Raw genomic sequence first — 17,406 nt, 5'->3', positions numbered from 1 at the left:
CTCTCACCCTCTCTCTCCCCCCACCCACCTACTTGCAGGGGCTCCGGCCTGGGTTTAATACTGGGGGTCAGTATGCTGGGTCGTGCCGCCCTCCCCCTGATGGAGCTGCAGCAGAACAGCGGCTTCTTCCTGCACCACGTGGTCCTGTCCTCCTTCTGCATCCTGTCTGTGCTCAGCCTCCTCCTGCTGCCCGAGACCAGGAGGAAGAGCCTCCCGGAGACTCTGCGTCACGGTGATAGCCTGCGCCGGTCCCCACTCCACCTGTCCCAGACGCAGGACTCCGTGCCCCTCCTCCCCCACGGCAAAGCCCGCGCCGACTACAACCCCGACAGCTACGCCCAGCTGGCAAGCGCCACCAAGAAGATGATCCTACGGGAGAGTGCGGGCACGAGGAGGCGCGAGGAGGACAGAACTCTGAGCAGTGATTAGACCGAGCGCAGAGCACACTGCCAGCAAAGAGTCCTCAGACCGAGCACACCAAGAGTGGACCCAGTGCCCAGCACATTCTCATTGGCAGACGGGTCCTCCGATGGCACCGAGCCCAGCGCTTACAAGACAATGCTTTGCAGCAAAGAGACCGTTTTTATTATATTGTCAAAATGTGGAATAATCGAGGTGCTGAGCTTCTCACCGAGCCGGGAGCAGGGACCCCCTCACTACTGAGCCGGACAGGCCGGCACGCACAGCTATCTCTTGGATCAGACTTGCCTCTCCCCGTGTGTGGTTGGTGGGGAGCGTGTAGCTTCTCAGGGTCGCTGCTCCCCTCATGCCCAAAAACAAGGGTCCCTTTACTCATCATGTCCTCTCTTTCTTCTAACACATCCCCCTTTCCTATCTCATCTGCCTCTCTTTCTCTCTCTCCGTGTCCCTCTCTCTCTGTGTCTCTTTCTCTCTGTGCGTGTCTTTCTTTCTCTCTGTATGTGTCTCTCTTTCTCTGTGTGTGTGTCTCTCTTTCTCTCTGTATGTCTCTTTCTCTGTGTGTGTGTGTGTGTGTGTGTCTCTCTCTCTCTCTCTGTCTCTCTCTCTCTCTGTGTCTCTCTCTCTCTCTCTCACTCTGTCCCTCTCTCTCTCTCTGTGTGTCTCTCTTTCTCTCTCTCTCTCTCTCTCTCTCTCTCTGTGCCTGTCTCTCTCTCTCTCTCTCTGCATGTGTCCCTCTCTCCCATAGTCTGTCCCTCCTACTTTACTGTGACACGAGACCTGCAGTCCGTCCTGCGTCTCTCCCCCGGTAGACTGATACAGAATGGACTCCCTCCCTGTCCCATCTCATAGGGACCGACCCTCCCTCCCTGTCCCGTCTCATAGGGACCGACCCTCCCTCCCTGTCCCGTCTCATAAGGACCCTCCCTCCCTGTCCCGTCTCATAGGGACCCTCCCTCTCCCTGTCCCGTCTCATAGGGGCCCTCCCTCCCTCCCTGTCCCGTCTCATAGGGACCCTCCCGGGACCCTCCCTCCCTCCCTCGTCTCATAGGGACCCTCCCTCCATCCCTGTCCCGTCTCATAGGGTCCCTCCCTCCCTGACCCGTCTCATAGGGACCCTCCCTCCCTCCCTGTCCCGTCTCATAGGGACCCTCCCTCCCTCCCTGACCCGTCTCATAGGGACCCTTCCTCCCTCCCTGTCCCGTCTCATAGGGACCCTCCCTCCCTGTCCCGTCTCATAGGGACCCTCCCTCCCTGACCCGTCTCATAGGGACCCTCCCTCCCGCCCTGTCCCGTCTCATAGGGACCCTCCCTCCCTCCCTGTCCCGTCTCATAGGGACCCTCCCTCCCTCCCTGTCCCGTCTCATAGGGAAGTCCAGTCTCATAGGGACCCTCCCTACCGCCCTGACCCGTCTCATAGGGACCCTCCCTCCCTGTCCCGTCTCATAGGGACCCTCCCTCCCTCCCTGTCCCATCTCATAGGGACCCTCCCGCCCTGTCCCGTCTCATAGGGATCCTCCCTCCCTCCCTGTCCCGTCTCATAGGGACCCTCCCTCCCTCCCTGTCCCGTCTCATAGGGACCCTCCCTCCCTCCCTGTCCCGTCTCATAGGGACCCTCCCTCCCTCCCTGTCCCGTCTCATAGGGACCCTACCTCCCTGTCCCGTCTCATAGGGACCTTCCCTCCCTGTCCCGTCTCATAGGGACCCTCCCTCCCTCCCTGTCCCGTCTCATAGGGACCCTCCCGGGACCCTCCCTCCCTCCCTCGTCTCATAGGGACCCTCCCTCCATCCCTGTCCCGTCTCATAGGGTCCCTCCCTCCCTGTCCCGTCTCATAGGGACCCTCCCTCCCTGACCCGTCTCATAGGGACCCTCCCTCCCTCCCTGTCCCGTCTCATAGGGACCCTCCCTCCCTCCCTGACCCGTCTCATAGGGACCCTTCCTCCCTCCCTGTCCCGTCTCATAGGGACCCTCCCTCCCTGTCCCGTCTCATAGGGACCCTCCCTCCCTGACCCGTCTCATAGGGACCCTCCCTCCCGCCCTGTCCCGTCTCATAGGGACCCTCCCTCCCTCCCTGTCCCGTCTCATAGGGACCCTCCCTCCCTCCCTGTCCCGTCTCATAGGGAAGTCCAGTCTCATAGGGACCCTCCCTACCGCCCTGACCCGTCTCATAGGGACCCTCCCTCCCTGTCCCGTCTCATAGGGACCCTCCCTCCCTCCCTGTCCCGTCTCATAGGGACCCTCCTGCCCTGTCCCGTCTCATAGGGATCCTCCCTCCCTCCCTGTCCCGTCTCATAGGGACCCTCCCTCCCTCCCTGTCCCGTCTCATAGGGACCCTACCTCCCTGTCCCGTCTCATAGGGACCCTCCCTCCCTGTCCCGTCTCATAGGGACCCTCCCTCCCTCCCTGTCCCGTCTCATAGGGACCCTCCCTCCCATAGGGACCCTCCCTCCCTCCCTGTCCCGTTTCATAGGGACCCTCCCTCCCTGTCCCGTCTCATAGGGATCCTCTGTCCCGCCCTGTCCCGTTTCATAGGGACCCTCCCTCCCGCCCTGTCCCGTCTCATAGGGACCCTCCCTCCCGCCCTGTCCCGTCTCATAGGGACCCTCCCTCCCGCCCTGCCCCGTCTCATAGGGACCCTCCCTCCCGCCCTGTCCCGTCTCATAGGGACCCTCCCTCCCGCCCTGTCCCGTCTCATAGGGACCCTCCCTCCCGCCCTGTCCCATCTCATAGGGAAGTCCCGTCTCATAGGGACCCTCCCTCCCGCCCTGTCCCGTCTCATAGGGACCCTCCCTCCCGCCCTGTCCCGTCTCATAGGGACCCTCCCTCCCGCCCTGTCCCGTCTCATAGGGACCCTCCCTCCCGCCCTGTCCCGTCTCATAGGGACCCTCCCTCCCGCCCTGTCCCGTCTCATAGGGACCCTCCCGCCCTGTCCCGTCTCATAGGGACCCTCCCTCCCGCCCTGTCCCGTCTCATAGGGGACCTCCCTCCCGCCCTGTCCCGTCTCATAGGGGCCCTCCCTCCCGCCCTGTCCCGTCTCATAGGGGCCCTCCCTCCCGCCCTGTCCCGTCTCATAGGGGCCCTCCCGCCCTGTCCTGTCTCATAGGGGCCCTCCCGTCCTGTCCCGTCTCATAGTGACCGCCCTCCCGCCCTGTCCCGTCTCATAGTGACCGTCCTGCCCTGTCCCCAGTGATTGCTATAAATGTAATGAAGTTTTTGTCCCATTTGCTGCTGTAAACAGACTCTATATGAACAGAATGTGTTGGTCCTCATTGTGTGGACCGCAGAGACCTGCCTGGGACAGCCAGCTGTGTCACATACTCACAGTAGCGCAGGCGTCTGTCCCTTGCTCTCCCAAGGTCACTTATATAAACATAGGTCACAAAGTCCCAATATAAATACAGATTGTGCCGCTTGGCGTGTTCTGTAAACCCCTCCCCTGAGATTCCTGCAGTGCTTGGGTCCTTGTGATGTTCCTTGATAGCCTAACTCCTGTAGTGTCTCTGTTCTTATCTCCGAGCCTGCACATGGAGGGTTAATGTCTCATCATGGGGGATCCCTCACATTATGAGTCTCTTGGGGGGTGCTGGGACTCTCACTGGTGTCCGTACATGTCTGCCAGCCTGCGGAAGCGTGCCCCCCACTCCTGCAGGTGGTCATACTCCTGGTCACTGTCCTCACTGGACAAGATGGAGCTGAGGGTCCCGGCCACTGACCCTTCCCCTTCATAGTCGTAGATCAGAGCTGTGTCGTAAGGGGGGACGCTGGGGTCCGAGTCTGCAGCCTGCAGCCCCTACAAAGAGACACCCAGAGAGGTGCTTAGCTGTCCGCCTGGGAGCGCCTGTCACATGGGGGGCAAAGGGGGGGATACTCACATCGTGTATGAAGTCTGCAATGTCGGACGGCCTGTTGGAGGGTCTGCGCGGGTAGCGCGGCAGCGTCTGGCTGTAAGGGGCGTCCCTGCGGATAGGGGGCTTCAGACGGGGGGAGGGTGGCACAGACATCTCGGGGTTCCTCAGGCGGTTCATGTCGTAGGCGTCCTGTGCGATTGTGGAGGGATGAGGACAGTGACACATTGTAACAAACTCGGTGATACACAATGTGACCTTAGTGACCGGGCCAATACAGGGACATCAGCAGTAGAACGCGGCTGCACTACAGTGGGTCGTGTTACCTGGTCTTCCTCGCCTCCTCCCTGCTCGTCGTAGTTGAATATATTGTCCCGTACATCTTCCTCTGACTCAGAAAGTAGTCCCTTTTCCGCACGATGCTGCTGGGAGCAGCGAAACAGGAGCAGCAGCAGCGCCAGCACTGCGTGACACAAGAGCGCGCGTCACACACATGCCATGTACATATAACATGCTATCTATACACCTCCCCACCAGCAAAAGAAAAACATAACAAACTGTTCTTCTAAAAATAATTTTTTTTTTTTTAAACAACTCCAGTCTTCAACCTTTTAGAAACTGGGATCCCCTAAAATGTATTGGTGAGGATCCCCTAAAATGTATTGGTGAGGATCCCCTAAAATGTATTGGTGAGGATCCCCTAAAATGTATTGGTGAGGATCCCCTAAAATGTATTGGTGAGGATCCCCTAAAATGCAGCTGCTGTTTTTTTTCATGGATCCCCCAGAACACGGGTTGAAAATCTGCATGTTTACAAGCTGTAGCCACATGTAAAAGCAATCGTGGTTTATCTCTGGCGTGTTCTAACAAGAATCCCGGCACACGGGACATGTAGGCTGGCGTTGTACACACGTTTGTTGCGTGTAGCCCATGCTCACCCAGCAGGAGGGCGACACTGCTCAGGATGATGAGAAGGGCGCTGAGGCTGATTCCTGCGCCGGAGCTGAGCAGGGCGGCCGCGCTGCCCCTGCAGGTGCCCAGCACGTCACACTGGCACACGGACACGTTCAGCAGCTGCCCCTGCGCCAGGGGAGGGTCTCCCGAGTCTGACACCCACACGGGGAGCACGTGGACCCCATCCTGCACCTCGGCCAGGAGCTGCAGAAGAGCGTGGGTACCTAGGGAGAGGGTAATTACCACCTGCATGCCACTATCCACCGCAAAACCCACAGCGCTAAAGAGCCGACCTCTGAAGTGGGACGCGCTGTGCCAGCTCAACGTGATGAAATCACTGTGCTAACATTTAATATGTAAACTATGTTAGTGAGAACATTGTGTAATTGTGGGGCAGCAATCGTACTAAGGTGCCCACTACTGATAAGAGGTGGAATGTGTGGCACGAGAAGAGGGCATCCTGCGTCATAACCGAGGGAGCAGCCTCTGCATATCGCTATATTGCCGGCCGGAGCCCAAGCTCAGTTGGTGATGACCACATACCGTTGACGCGGCTGATGCTCCAGTTGCGTGTCAGTTCTGTGTGTGACGGGTCCAGCTGGAAGAGGAAGGGGTTGGCGTGGGGTGGCAGGTCGTCGTCACTGGCACTCAGCAGGATCCCGTGGCCATTTTGTGGCAGGTTGCACAGGACCCCAGTGTGTGGCCCCAGGACTGGAGCGTGGTCATTCACCTCCAGCACCTCCACGGACAGCGTCCCCGTGGCAGTGAGGGGGGGGACGGCTGGGAAGAGGAGGCAGATGCAGAATAGCATGGCTCTTTCACGTGTAACATGGCACGCACACACAGTGTCACGTGACTGTGCACACAGAGAATTACATGAAGGAGCACGCACACACAGTCACTAACAGCACAGAGTCACAGGACAGAGCTCGCACATGTAACACTGTTACATGAGACAAAGCAGGTGTATACGTTTAACACTGTACAGGGAGCGTCACACAACACACACAGACTTTACAGATCCAGACGTGTGTGCAGTGCTGCCGCGGGGGGGGGAGGGGGTCTGTGGAAGGGGCCAGTAACTTACCGTTGTCACTGGCGGTGATCAGGGCCGTGTACCACCCCCCACTCAGAAATGGAGACTTCCGATCCAGTGAATATCTGGTCCGTATCCGCCCGGAATCTGCTTCCAGCACCAACCAATCGGCAGGGTCATCAACCAGAGCGTATCTGCAGGGAGATCAGGGCACGTGTGACATAAGCACTAATATGTCTGTGGTACAAGGGAGAGTGTGAGTGTGTGTATGTATGTATGTATATATATATATATATATATATATATATATATATTTATATATATATATATATATATATATATATATATTCAGATTTTCAGAATATCCCTGCTTCAGCACAGGTAGCTCAGTCTTGAAACACTAAAACCTTTTTAGAAGCAAAACACCAGTGAAAGTGCCCACCCTTAATGCGTGCGAGCGAGCATGCGAGCGTGCGAGCGTGTCCCAGTGTTAGGCTTTGATAGATTTAAGTACATCAGGCAGCACGAAAGTTGCACAGGAAGGTTCAGAATAATGACACAATATTATATTATATAGATCCACCTCACACACACACACACACACACACACACACACACACACACACACACACACACACACACACACACACACACACACACACACACACACACACACACACACACACACACACACACACACACACACACACACACACACACACACACACACACACACACACACACCCTCCTCTCTCTCACCTGATCTCCTGGCTTTGCAGAGTGTCGGGGTCGTTAGCTGTATATACACTGATCTCACTTCCCGGGGGGCTCCTCTCTTTCACACTCGCCACCTTGGGGTTCTCCCGGAAAACGGGGGGCTCATTCAGGTCCCGCACAGTGACAGTGACCCGGGTTTGGGAGAGGGGGACGTGGTGGGCTGAGGTGAGCTCTGCCTCGTTCTCAGCAGACACTGTCAGTAGGTGCATCGCCTGTGCCTCGTGATCCAGGGCCTGGGGGCAAAAGGCACAGAGGGGTAACTTACCCTACTGAGGTATCCGCCTGAGCGGTATTATACAGCATTTTTCTTTATCTAATGTTCCTAAAGACGACGGCGTAACGGATAACAAGTAGAACACATTATATATTCTGTGACACACACTATATTCGGTGACATACACTGTATTTCCTTATGTTAGGCACAGTGTTACATGGCTGAGGCCTCTCCCTGTATATTCCTTATGTTGGGCACAGTGTTACATGGCTGAGGCCTCTCCCTGTATATTCCTTATGTTGGGCACAGTGTTACATGGCTGAGGCCTCTCCCTGTATATTCCTTATGTTGGGCACAGTGTTACATGGCTGAGGCCTCTCCCTGTATATTCCTTATGTTGGGCACAGTGTTACATGGCTGAGGCCTCTCCCTGTATATTCCTTATGTTGGGCACAGTGTTACATGGCTGAGGCCTCTCCCTGTATATTCCTTATGTTGGGCACAGTGTTACATGGCTGAGGCCTCTCCCTGTATATTCCTTATGTTAGGCACAGTGTTACATGGCTGAGGCCTCTCCCTGTATATTCCTTATGTTGGGCACAGTGTTACATGGCTGAGGCCTCTCCCTGTATATTCCTTATGTTAGGCACAGTGTTACATGGCTGAGGCCTCTCCCTGTATATTCCTTATGTTGGGCACAGTGTTACATGGCTGAGGCCTCTCCCTGTATATTCCTTATGTTGGGCACAGTGTTACATGGCTGAGGCCTCTCCCTGTATATTCCTTATGTTGGGCACAGTGTTACATGGCTGAGGCTTCTCCCTGTATATTCCTTATGTTGGGCACAGTGTTACATGGCTGAGGCCTCTCCCTGTATATTCCTTATGTTGGGCACAGTGTTACATGGCTGAGGCCTCTCCCTGTATATTCCTTATGTTGGGCACAGTGTTACATGGCTGAGGCCTCTCCCTGTATATTCCTTATGTTGGGCACAGTGTTACATGGCTGAGGCCTCTCCCTGTATATTCCTTATGTTGGGCACAGTGTTACATGGCTGAGGCCTCTCCCTGTATATTCCTTATGTTGGGCACAGTGTTACATGGCTGAGGCCTCTCCCTGTATATTCCTTATGTTGGGCACAGTGTTACATGGCTGAGGCCTCTCCCTGTATATTCCTTATGTTGGGCACAGTGTTACATGGCTGAGGCCTCTCCCTGTATATTCCTTATGTTGGGCACAGTGTTACATGGCTGAGGCCTCTCCCTGTATATTCCTTATGTAGGGCACAGTGTTACATGGCTGAGGCCTCTCCCTGTATATTCCTTATGTTGGGCACAGTGTTACATGGCTGAGGCCTCTCCCTGTATATTCCTTATGTTGGGCACAGTGTTACATGGCTGAGGCCTCTCCCTGTATATTCCTTATGTTAGGCACAGTGTTACATGGCTGAGGCCTCCCCCTGTATATTCCTTATGTTGGGCACAGTGTTACATGGCTGAGGCCTCTCCCTGTATATTCCTTATGTTGGGCACAGTGTTACATGGCTGAGGCCTCTCCCTGTATATTCCTTATGTTGGGCACAGTGTTACATGGCTGAGGCCTCTCCCTGTATATTCCTTATGTTGGGCACAGTGTTACATGGCTGAGGCCTCTCCCTGTATATTCCTTATGTTGGGCACAGTGTTACATGGCTGAGGCCTCTCCCTGTATATTCCCTATGTTGGGCACAGTGTTACATGGCTGAGGCCTCTCCCTGTATATTACTTATGTTGGGCACAGTGTTACATGGCTGAGGCCTCTCCCTGTATATTCCTTATGTTGGGCACAGTGTTACATGGCTGAGGCCTCTCCCTGTATATTCCTTATGTTGGGCACAGTGTTACATGGCTGAGGCCTCTCCCTGTATATTCCTTATGTTGGGCACAGTGTTACATGGCTGAGGCCTCCCCCTGTATATTCCTTATGTTGGGCACAGTGTTACATGGCTGAGGCCTCCCCCTGTATATTCCTTATGTTGGGCACAGTGTTACATGGCTGAGGCCTCTCCCTGTATATTCCTTATGTTAGGCACAGTGTTACATGGCTGAGGCCTCTCCCTGTATTTCCTTATGTTGGGCACAGTGTTACATGGCTGAGGCCTCTCCCTGTATATTCCTTATGTTGGGCACAGTGTTACATGGCTGAGGCCTCTCCCTGTATATTCCTTATGTTGGGCACAGTGTTACATGGCTGAGGCCTATCCCTGTATATTCCTTATGTTGGGCACAGTGTTACATGGCTGAGGCCTCTCCCTGTATATTCCTTATGTTGGGCACAGTGTTACATGGCTGAGGCCTCTCCCTGTATATTCCTTATGTTGGGCACAGTGTTACATGGCTGAGGCCTCTCCCTGTATATTCCTTATGTTGGGCACAGTGTTACATGGCTGAGGCCTCTCCCTGTATATTCCTTATGTTGGGCACAGTGTTACATGGCTGAGGCCTCTCCCTGTATGTTGCTGGGTGCCAGTGGAGGGAGGCTGCCCGGTAGGCTCCGGGTGGGGAGGAGATAGGGGTGCATTATCCAGGGAGAAGAGTTAGGTGTGTTGGATCTGGGGGGGAGGGTGTGGAATTAATGGGGCAGGCTATGAGGGGGAGTAAGTGGGGCAGGCTCTAGGGGGAGGGGTAAGTGGGGCAGGCTCTGGGGGGGAGATATTGGGGCAGGCTCTGGGGGGGACATAGTTGGGCAGGCTCTGGGTGGGGGGGTAAGTGGGGCAGGCTCTGGGGGGGAGATAGTGGGGCAGGCTCTGGAGGGGAGATAGTGGGGCAGACTCTGGGTGGGGGGGGGTAAGTGGGGCAGGCTCTGGGTGGGAGATAGTGGGGCAGGCTCTGGGTGGGAGATAGTGGGGCAGGCTCTGGAGGGGAGATAGTGGGGCAGGCTCTGGGGGGGGATAGTGGGGCAGGCTCTGGGTGGGGGGGGGGGGTAAGTGGGGCAGGCTCTGGGTGGGGGGGCAGGTTTTGGGGGGAGATATTGGGGCAGGCTCTGGGGGGGATAGTGGGACAGGCTCTGGGGGGGAGATAGTGGGGCAGGCTCTGGGGGAGAGATAGTGGGGCAGACTCTGGGGGAGAGATAGTGGGGCAGGCTCTGGGGGGTGAGATAGTGGGGCAGGCTCTGGGGGGGAGATAGTGGGGCAGGCTCTGGGGGGAGATAGTGGGGCAGGCTCTGGGAGGAGATATTGGGACAGGCTCTGGGGGGGGGATAGTGGGACAGGCTCTGGGGGGGGGGGATAGTGGGGCAGGCTCTGGGGGGAGATAGTGGAGCAGGCTCTGGGAGGAGATATTGGGACAGGCTCTGGGGCGGGGATAGTGGGGCAGGCTCTGGGGGGGAGATATTGGGGCAGGCTCTGGGGGGGAGATAGTGGGGCAGGCTCTGGGGGAGAGATAGTGGGGCAGACTCTGGGGGAGAGATAGTGGGGCAGGCTCTGGGGGGTGAGATAGTGGGGCAGGCTCTGGGGGGGAGATAGTGGGGCAGGCTCTGGGGGGAGATAGTGGGGCAGGCTCTGGGAGGAGATATTGGGACAGGCTCTGGGGGGGGGATAGTGGGGCAGGCTCTGGGGGGGGGGGGATAGTGGGGCAGGCTCTGGGGGGAGATAGTGGGGCAGGCTCTGGGAGGAGATATTGGGACAGGCTCTGGGGCGGGGATAGTGGGGCAGGCTCTGCGGGGGAGATAGTGGGGCAGGCTCTGGCGCTTGTTACCTTGACAACAGACAGGATTCCTTCGTTGGTCTGGGGGTCCGTTCGGATAGAAAACGCTCCCTGGGGGTCTCCGCTCATGATGGAGAATCGGACCCTCCAGTTGGGGGAGCCAGCGAGGTCGTTGTCGGTCACACGAAGCCGCCCAATGTCCAAACTGCTGCTGTGTTCAGAAACTTCCATGAGGAACTAGGAACAGAGGCGGGAAGATAAATAGATGAATAGATATGTGCGGGAGATGGCTATAGATACATAGATGACGATAGATACATAGATGACGATAGATACATAGATGACGATAGATACATAGATGACGATAGATACATAGATGACGATAGATACATAGATGACAATAGATACATAGATGGCGATAGATACATAGATGACGATAGATACATAGATGACGATAGATACATAGATGACGATAGATACATAGATGACGATAGATACATAGATGACAATAGATACATAGATGACAATAGATACATAGATGGCGATAGATACATAGATGACGATAGATACATAGATGACGATAGATACATAGATGACGATAGATACATAGATGACGATAGATACATAGATGACGATAGATACATAGATGACAATAGATACATAGATGGCGATAGATACATAGATGGCGATAGATACATAGATGACAATAGATACATAGATGACGATAGATACATAGATGACGATAGATACATAGATGACGATAGATACATAGATGACGATAGATACATAGATGACGATAGAGAGACTGATACAATGAGGATACTTTGCTATATTTTGGGGCAGCAAAGTTTGCTGCTGTTCTCAGTACCTCGTCCTGTGTGAACTGGGGGGGGTTGTCATTAATGTCCCCGATGGTGATGACCGCATTGGCATTGCTGGTGAGACCCTCTCCCAACATATCGCCCACTTGTACAGTCAAGTTGTATGAGCCGACCATCTGTGGGGCGAGAGAAGGAGAGTGAGAGAGGGGCAGGGGGGCTATAGGACGAGAGGGAGAGTGACGGGGCTATAGGACGAGAGGGAGAGAGTGAGAGAGGGACAGGGGGGCTATAGGACGAGAGGGAGAGTGACGGGGCTATAGGACGAGAGGGAGAGAGTGAGAGAGGGACAGGGGGCTATAGGACGAGAGTGAGAGAGGGACAAGGGGGCTATAGGACGAGAGGGAGAGAGTGAGAGAGGGATAGGGGGGCTATAGGACGAGAGGGAGAGTGACGGGGCTATAGGACGAGAGGGAGAGAGTGAGAGAGGGACAGGGGGGCTATAGGACGAGAGGGAGAGTGACGGGGCTATAGGACGAGAGGGAGAGAGTGAGAGAGGGACAGGGGGCTATAGGACGAGAGTGAGAGAGGGACAAGGGGGCTATAGGACGAGAGGGAGAGAGTGAGAGAGGGATAGGGGGGCTATAGGACGAGAGGGAGAGTGACGGGGCTATAGGACGAGAGGGAGAGAGTGAGAGAGGGACAGGGGAGCTATAGGACGAGAGTGAGAGAGGGACAAGGGGGCTATAGGACGAGAGGGAGAGAGTGAGAGGGACAGGGGGGCTATAGGACGAGAGGGAGAGAGTGAGAGGGGCAGGGGGGCTATAGGACGAGAGGGAGAGAGTGAGAGAGGGGCAGGGGGGCTATAGGACGTGAGAGATGGGCAGGGGGGCCATAGGACGAGAGTGAGAGAGGGGCAGGGGGCTATAGGATGAGAGGGAGAGAGAGAGGGGCAGGGAGGGCTATAGGACGAGAGGGAGAGATGGGCAGGGGAGCTATAGGACGAGAGGCAGAGAGTGAGAGAGGGGCAGGGGGGCTATAGGATGAGAGGTAGAGAGTGAGAGGGGCAGGGGGGCTATAGGACGAGAGTGAGAGAGGGGCAGGGGGGCCATAGGACGAGAGTGAGAGAACGTAAAGAGCTCGGGATAAAAGAACATTGCTTTTGCTACAGGATGATACCGTGACACACTCGGAAGGAGGGAGCCCGTGAGTAGAGTTGTGCAAAATATTCACATTTTATACTCTGGTTCAGCGAAAAAGTTTGCAACAAGTTAGTTTCATACAAACGTGCGTCCTGCCATTCATTTAAATTGTTTTTGCTTTTGAAATCAGGCTTTTAAAAAAATAATAAAAATGTGTGTGTGGCTATTTCACCAAATTAAAAAAAGTGACAGCGAATTTTTTACAATCTGGTGGCAAAAGTTCTACTGACATTCAAGTTTTTCTAACTTTTTGGAAACATCAATCAAAACTAGACAGGTTCTAAAATCTCTAACTATGACCCTCCATCTCTACCCGTGACCCCCCCCATCTCTACCCGTGACCCCCCCCCATCTCTACCCGTGACCCCCCCCATCTCTACCGTGACCCCCCCATCTCTACCCGTGACCCCCCCATCTCTACCCGTGACCCCCCCATCTTTACCCGTGACCCCCCCATCTTTACCCGTGACCCCCCCATCTTTACCCGTGACCCCCCCATCTCTACCCGTGACCCCCCCATCTCTACCCGTGACCCCCCCATCTCTACCCGTGAACCTCCAATCTCTACCCGTGACACCCCCATCTTTACTCGTGACCCCCCATCTCTACCCGTGACCCCCCCATCTCTACCCGTGACCCCCCCATCTCTACCCGTGACCCCCCCCATCTCTACCCGTGACCCCCCCATCTCTACCCGTGACCCCCCCCATCTCTACCCGTGACCCCCCCCCCCATCTCTACCCGTGACCCCTCCATCTCTACCCGTGACCCCCCCATCTCTACCCGGACCTGTGACCTGTCCAGCTTGCCCCTCCCCCGCAGGGTGACACGGGTTGTCTCAGGTGCCTGCTGGGGTTACCTCTCTGTCCAGCCCCACTTGCACAGTCCTGATGTCGCCCGTCTCCTGGTTTATGCTGAACATCTCGGGGGTGTCCTGCTGCACGATGGAATATTTCAGTTCTGCATTGTCCGTCTTCGGGTCGTCGGCATCCGTGGCCAGCACCCTCATCACCAGGGTGCCTGAGAACAATCGGGGGGGGTGTTAGGGTTTTTGCATCAGCTGTAACCCTCCTGATACCCCCCATGTGTGACCCCCACTTACCGGGTATCGCCCCCTCCAGCACGTGGCCCCTGAACAGCTGCTGCGTGAACACCGGGCGGTTATCATTCTGATCGACGACCACGATCTCCAGGTCCGTGGGCTCCTCGAGGGTTACCCCCCCTCTGTCCACTGCAAACGCACGAAGCTGGGGGGGGGGGCAGAGAATGAGGGGGGGGCAGAGAATATGGGGGAGGGGCAGAGAATAAGGGGGGAGGGGCAGAGAATAAGGGGGGAGGGGCAGAGAATAAGGGGAGAGGGGCAGAGAATAAGGGGGGAGCGGCAAATAATGAGGGGGGAGGCCAGAGAATATGGGGGGAGGGGAAAGAATGAGGGGGGAGGGGGAGAGGGAGGGGCAGAGAATGAGGGGGGCGGGGAAGAGAATTAGGGGGAGGGGCAAAGTCTATGTTGATTTTTGTGTTTATTTACATGACTCCATGTTCCATGTGACGAATAATAATAATAATAATAATAATAATGCTAAATAGCAGCATGTTCTTGCAGAGCGCTGCTAGTTTTACGCAGCGCGTTACAGAGACACGTTGTGCTCCGTAGAGCTTACACTCTATGTTTTTGGTGCCTGAGACAATATAATTTGTCACATTTTGTGCATCACAATAGAAGTCTTCTACGTGACATCCCATCGATAATAATCATCGCGCACACGTCATAAATGCTATACGCTATGAGGTATGATGTCACACAGTATGACGTCACACAGTATGATGTCACGCAGTATGATGTCACGCAGCATGACATATAATGGCTATATGATGTATGTGGTACCTTGAAGCGCTCAGTCTTCTCGCGGTCCAGCACGGCGTTGAGGTACACAGCCCCCGTGGTCTTGTTAATGGAGAAGAGGCCACGTGGCTCCTCATCCACGCCGTGACCATTGATGCTGTATATAACGCTGCCCATACGCTGCTTGTCCGACTTAATCTGATAGAGAAGCAAAAACCACTCAAATCAGAGACAGCAAGAACTGCCAGGCCACACACACGCGCGCACACACACACACACGCACACGCACACACACAGACACAATATCCCATTGACGTGTACAGTGTGTTTTTAAAGGGGATTGTGATAAGGTGAGAAGTGTGTATATACCATATACATACCCAGGCCTGTTATCTCACCCATGTCCATTAGAGGGCAGTCTTAAGCTTGGTATCTTGCAGTAGTACCAAATGGCAAAGCTGACCCTACACACATACTGTACAGTACAAGTGTGCAAAAAGGGCTCCCACGCCCACACACAGCACCTCCACATAGAAACGTCAGGGCGGAGACATTACATACAGTTATGTATATGTACAGGCATGTCTTACATACATTGCCATACATCTACACGTGTGTATTAGGTCCTTATATTCATACAAAAATGTATTACATATGTAAACCTGCACATATATACAGAATATCTATCTATCTATCTATCTATCTATCTATCTATCTATCTATCTATCTATCTACACACTTATAGGTGAATCACACACACACTTATAGGTGAATCACACACACACTTATAGGTGAATTACACACACACACACACACGTCCATTCATACACACGCACACACACACACACGTCCATTAATACACGCGCGCGCACACACACACACACACACACACACACACACACACACACGTCCATTCATACACACATGCACACATGCACACACACACACACACACACACACACACACACACACACGTCCATTCATACACACAATGCTCTCCACACATGTACCCGTAGAATTCAGACATACCTGCACCAGTAGCAGGGGGACCTTCTTGTAGTTCTCAGACACGCTGATTGGGGGGATCACCCAGGCTCTTTTAACCCTCTGCATCCCGTCAGCCCCTCTGCCCCGCTGTCGCCACGGATACAGCACAAGGGCATCTGGCCGGGGCTGGTCCTGAGTCAAACCAAGGACCTGATCACAAGGAGGAGAGGATATAACCAGGGGTCAGAGTGGGGGGCTGCAGAGTGGGGGGCTGCACACTAATTGTTCCACTTTGTATGTAAAAAAAAACATGAATGGACCTTAGGACCCCCGCACCCTCTCTCTGTCCCGGCTTTCTACGCAGAAATAGGGTCATATTCACCCTTTCCCCGAAGTTAAATAAACGTAGATTACAACCACTTTGGGCCTCATGCAGAGAGCAGCGCTATTTGAAATCTCGCCATTTTCCGGAGAAAATCGCGCTAAAAACAGCTGAAAATGGCGAGCTAGGGAAAACGCGCCATTTTTTTTTTCTATTTCAAAATCTCGCCGCGCGTCTTGCGAGAAACTACATCTCGCCAGTCTGAAAAATATCCAAATTCAGAAAGGCGCGCTCGCCATCTAGCGGCTGTTTTTGGTGCGATTTTCGTCAATTTTCTCCGCCAACTAAAGTTGGCAAGAAGCAGGAGCTCGCCGGCTATAGGGAAACAAAAAAAAAATGCGCGATTTTTTTTTTCCCCTTTCAGCTGCGCGCATCTCCTCATTTACAATTCTCCACATGCAGTAATGCTAAAAATAGCAGATTTCGCCCATTTCTGCATATGGAGAATAAAACTCTCCATTAAAGCTACTTTTTCTTAAACTCTCCAATTTATTCTAACGCTGCTCTCTGCATAGGCCCCTTTGAGTGTAAGCTCTTCGGGGCAGGGTCTCCTTTACCTATTGTTACTTTTATGCCTGAGCGCGTATTCCCGTTATGTGTTATATTATTATGTCCCGTGTGTTACTGCCGCGACGCGCTGTGTACATGGAGGGCGCTGTATACATAAAGACATACATGCATGTTTATGTTTTAGACATACATACATGTTTATGTTTTAAGGCAGACACAAGTACAATGACATTGAAGACACTACAACCACTGATCATAGACACAGACCCCCCTCCCCCCACGTATGTTCTGTGGCCCCTGGCATGTCCTGGATGCAGATAGACTGTGGATCCTATCGATCAGAACTCATTGTATCCCGCACACTAACGGCTCAGGTGTCTCGCCTGCGCACACACGGGGACAGGAGCCTCTGTACGCTCCGGAGAGTGACCCCAGCTTGGTGGCCACGTGTCCGCTGAGGGTACGGGGCAGGGACAGGTCTCAGCTCTCCATAATCCCATCTGTGACAATGTATAAGGTTCCACCGTTACAAAACGCTATGAAACCAGGACCGGCGCAGCCTGGATCGGATGCACTCTGGAGTTTGGTTACCTCCTGGATACGTGGACAAATCAGGCCCAATCCAGGATGAAAGATTTAAAATCCCAGATTATTGATGTGAATAATCCTCAAGTGATAATAACAGTTTCTGGGGGTCTATCTCCTCTGTGTCTTATTCCAGGGGCGCTCAACTCCAG

General features: G+C 54.3%; 2 protein-coding genes across 2 annotated transcripts in view; one reads left to right on the top strand and one right to left on the bottom strand.

Moving 5' to 3' along the window:
- SLC22A31 (solute carrier family 22 member 31) overlaps positions 1–3,824 on the top strand; it is a 34,917-nt gene extending 31,093 nt beyond the window's left edge. Inside the window, 1 exon segment of the mRNA XM_075576810.1 lies at positions 39–3,824. Coding sequence (XP_075432925.1) covers positions 39–429 — 391 coding nt within the window. The 3' untranslated portion in view covers positions 430–3,824.
- Positions 3,537–17,406, bottom strand: part of CDH15 (cadherin 15) — a 26,835-nt gene continuing 12,965 nt past the window's right edge. The window contains exons 2-14 of the mRNA XM_075576809.1: positions 15,820–15,987; positions 14,833–14,988; positions 14,050–14,194; positions 13,807–13,967; positions 11,796–11,924; positions 10,979–11,164; positions 7,013–7,263; positions 6,305–6,447; positions 5,761–5,997; positions 5,202–5,441; positions 4,590–4,726; positions 4,291–4,455; positions 3,537–4,208 (exon numbers count right to left, since the gene is read on the bottom strand). Of these exons, the coding sequence (XP_075432924.1) occupies positions 4,011–4,208; positions 4,291–4,455; positions 4,590–4,726; positions 5,202–5,441; positions 5,761–5,997; positions 6,305–6,447; positions 7,013–7,263; positions 10,979–11,164; positions 11,796–11,924; positions 13,807–13,967; positions 14,050–14,194; positions 14,833–14,988; positions 15,820–15,987 (2,316 nt within the window). The 3' untranslated portion in view covers positions 3,537–4,010. The remainder of the gene's footprint in view (positions 4,209–4,290; positions 4,456–4,589; positions 4,727–5,201; positions 5,442–5,760; positions 5,998–6,304; positions 6,448–7,012; positions 7,264–10,978; positions 11,165–11,795; positions 11,925–13,806; positions 13,968–14,049; positions 14,195–14,832; positions 14,989–15,819; positions 15,988–17,406) is intronic.

Source organism: Ascaphus truei, chromosome 19, assembly GCF_040206685.1.
Source record: "Ascaphus truei isolate aAscTru1 chromosome 19, aAscTru1.hap1, whole genome shotgun sequence".
NCBI classification, from domain to species: Eukaryota; Metazoa; Chordata; class Amphibia; order Anura; family Ascaphidae; genus Ascaphus; species Ascaphus truei.
Note: the sequence above shows the minus strand (reverse complement) of the source record. Positions and strands in the feature narration are given on the sequence as shown.